Source organism: Cucurbita moschata, unplaced genomic scaffold (genome assembly GCF_002738365.1).
Source record: "Cucurbita moschata cultivar Rifu unplaced genomic scaffold, Cmos_1.0 Cmo_Scf00618, whole genome shotgun sequence".
NCBI classification, from domain to species: Eukaryota; Viridiplantae; Streptophyta; class Magnoliopsida; order Cucurbitales; family Cucurbitaceae; genus Cucurbita; species Cucurbita moschata.
In genome coordinates, this window is record NW_019269134.1 from 750 (window position 1) to 3,917 (window position 3,168).

Here is a 3,168-nt window from a genome sequence, read left to right on the forward strand (position 1 = left end):
CCTCTCGCTTAATCAATTGATATACGACATGTAAATATAATTTTACATAAAGTTCTAAATCTATATCCGCCTGCGAGTACGCTTAATCGGACGGTTAAAAAGGAAACGAGAGTTGGAAATTTGAGTTTACGTGTAATGTTGATTGCACCGGTGGTTCTTATCCACCGTGGTAATCGTGAGATATGGGATGAAGATGCGAATGAGTTTAAACCATAAAGATTCAGCAATGGAGTTTCTAAAGCATCAAAACTTCAACCAACTTTCTTTGCCTTTGGATGGGGTCCTCGAACATGCATGGGCCACGACCTTGCGATACTTGAGGTCAAAGTTGCGATGTCCTTGATTCTACGGCGTTTTTCATTTGAATTCTCTCCATCCCACGCTCATGTTCCCGCTTCTAAAGCATCAAAACTTCAACCAACTTTGTGTTCCCTTTGGATGGGGCCCTCGAACATGCATGGGTTAGGACCTTGCGATACTTAAGGCCAAAGTTGCAATGTCTCTACTGCGTTTTTCATTTAAATTCTCTCCATCCCACGCTCATGTTCCCACTTTGCTCATGACCACTTAGCTTCAACATGGAGCTCATATCATCCTAGAAAATCAAGTTCTTTTTATTTAAGTGTTACGTATCGTCGTCGTTTAAAACATATCTTGGTAGGAAAAGGTTTTCTTTCCACCGACCTTTCCTAAGAAACCAACATCCAACATTTAATGTCATAATGCTAAGAGGCAAAGTTTTTGTTTTTTACTTTTTTCCTCACATGATTTCCATATTCCCCACAAAACAGAAGTAATTAGTATGCCAGGCTGTGTTTGTATTGTAGTTAAAAACGTCCATCATTTATCACTTTTAACCATAGTTCATCTTCCCATGTATTGTAATGAAAATGTATGTAATATGGTGAATAGTAATTATTATAATGAAAACTTGAAGTAATTAAATTACAAGTTCATAAACCTGCCAAATTTATAAACATAACAAACCATCCAGTAGAGTAAAAGCACCATTACCATGCAATTGCAAACTGTGTGGTTGTCCTATAAATAACAGAGTTGTGTTGCGTCTCCTTCACCATCAATGAGAGTTCAAGAAACTCAGCTCTGATTCAGTTTTCAGGTTCAGAACTGTGTCTGTACCGATCGAGATGGCGTGTGGCACAGCCATGGTATCCATTTGGATAGTTGTGGTGAGTTTAGTCGTATTGGGAGGGAAACTTCTTAACTGGATTTGGTTGAGGCCCAGGAGATTAGAGAAGTTTTTAAGGCAGCAAGGATTCGCCGGAAATTCTTACCGGATTCTCTATGGAGACCTGAAGGACAGAACCGCCATGAGAGAGCAGGCCATCTCCAAGCCGATTAACTTCTCCGATGATATAGCTCCACGTGTTCTTCCTTCTGTTCATCATACCATCCAGAAATATGGTATTATAACATATCCCAATCTCCATCTTCCTCATCTTTCAATCCTTTTTCTCGAATGATTTGTGAACTCCCCTGCGTTTCTGTTCATTGAATTTACCTGTAATTTTGTTCTGAAACAGGCAAGAATTCATTTATGTGGTTTGGCCCCATACCAAGATTGCACATCATGGACCCTGAACAACTTAAAACTGTGTTTACATTGATCAATGATATCCAAAAGCCAGTTATGAATCCCCTTCTCAAGTTGTTTGCAGGTGGAGTTGTAAACCATGAAGGAGCAAAATGGGCGAGACACAGAAAGATAATCAATCCTGCATTTCATTTACAAAAGCTTAAGGTATCTTATCACAGAAAAAGTTGTTGAATACTTGTGCATGACAAACAAATATCCTATCATCAATACTTGGAATCATATTGTGCAGTGAATATTAAGATGGAACATCTATTCTTATCTAAAGGGTATGGTGATCATACATACCTTAAATTGGCTTACAGGTTATGGTACCAGCATTCTATCATAGCTGCTATGACATGGTTAGCAAATGGGAAAGCATGGTCTTCGAGACCGGATCGTGTGAGTTAGACGTAATGCCTTATCTACAACAAATGGCTGCTGATGTGATTTCTCGAACTGCATTTGGGAGTAGCTATGAGAAAGGAGAAAAAATCTTCAAACTTCAAACTGAACTAGCTCTTCTGGTGAATCAACCTACCATGGGGATTTTTATTCCGGGATGGAGGTAAACAGAAAAAAATAATAATAAAATAATAGTAAAAGCTTTCTAATTAAAAGTTGTTCATGCTTAACAGATCTTTAGACTTATACAAATAGTAAATTATTTAGTTTAAAGATATATAATGATTGATTTTGTGCAGATTCCTACCCACAAAGACGAACAAAAAAATGAAAGAGATAAGCAAGGAGATAACAACTCTGATCTTGGGTATTATAAATGAAAGGGAGAAGTCCATGAGTGCAGGTGAAGCTATGCATAGCGATCTGTTGGGCATTCTCATGGAATCCAATTTGAATGAAATTGGACGACATGGAAACAATAAAGACACTGGAATGAGCATAGAAGATGTCATTAATGAATGCAAGACTTTCTATATTGCTGGACAAGAAACTACAGCTACGTTACTAATTTGGACGATGATATTATTGAGTTCATACTCAGAATGGCAAGACCGAGCAAGAGCAGAGGTCTTTGAGATCTTCGGTAACAAGAAACCAGATTTTGATGGTCTAAGTCGACTAAAAGTTGTGAGTGAAATTCTCCTGCGTTTACTTTTTGTTGATCTATTTTCTCATTTTGATTTAACCAAATTTAAATGCCTATCTTCTATGATGAAACAATCACATGAAACTTTTGGAGGGCCTAAAAAAGTTTCAAACCTTACTCTTGAAGGAATGTATGTCCTAAAATGTAACGGCCCAAGCCCACTACAAGCAGATATTGTTTCTTTGGATTTTCCCTTCCAAGCTTCCCCTCAAGGTTTTAAATCTCAAGTCCACCACTAACAGATATTGTCCTTTTTGGACTTTCCCTTCGGGACTTTCCTTCAAAATGCTAGAGAGGGGTTTTCACACCCAATGTTTTGTTCTCCTCCTCATATCTCACATAAAAAGTTTTGTATTAGCTAACACATGACATGTGAGTTTTTCAATGGTTCAGGTAACTATGATCTTGAACGAGGTTCTCAGGTTATACTCACCAGCGAGTATGCTTGGTCGACGTGTTA

At 38.0% G+C, this 3,168-nt stretch overlaps 1 protein-coding gene across 1 annotated transcript; it reads left to right on the plus strand.

The window, feature by feature from the left end:
• Positions 1-1,148: 1,148 nt before the first annotated feature.
• LOC111440632 (cytochrome P450 CYP72A219-like) lies at positions 1,149-2,689 on the plus strand (the record flags this gene model as incomplete). Its single annotated transcript, XM_023077576.1, has 4 exons — positions 1,149-1,425; positions 1,545-1,762; positions 1,921-2,165; positions 2,302-2,689. Coding segments are annotated over exons 1-4 (1,128 nt in total), but the record flags the coding sequence as incomplete, so codon positions are not given.
• Positions 2,690-3,168: the final 479 nt, after the last annotated feature.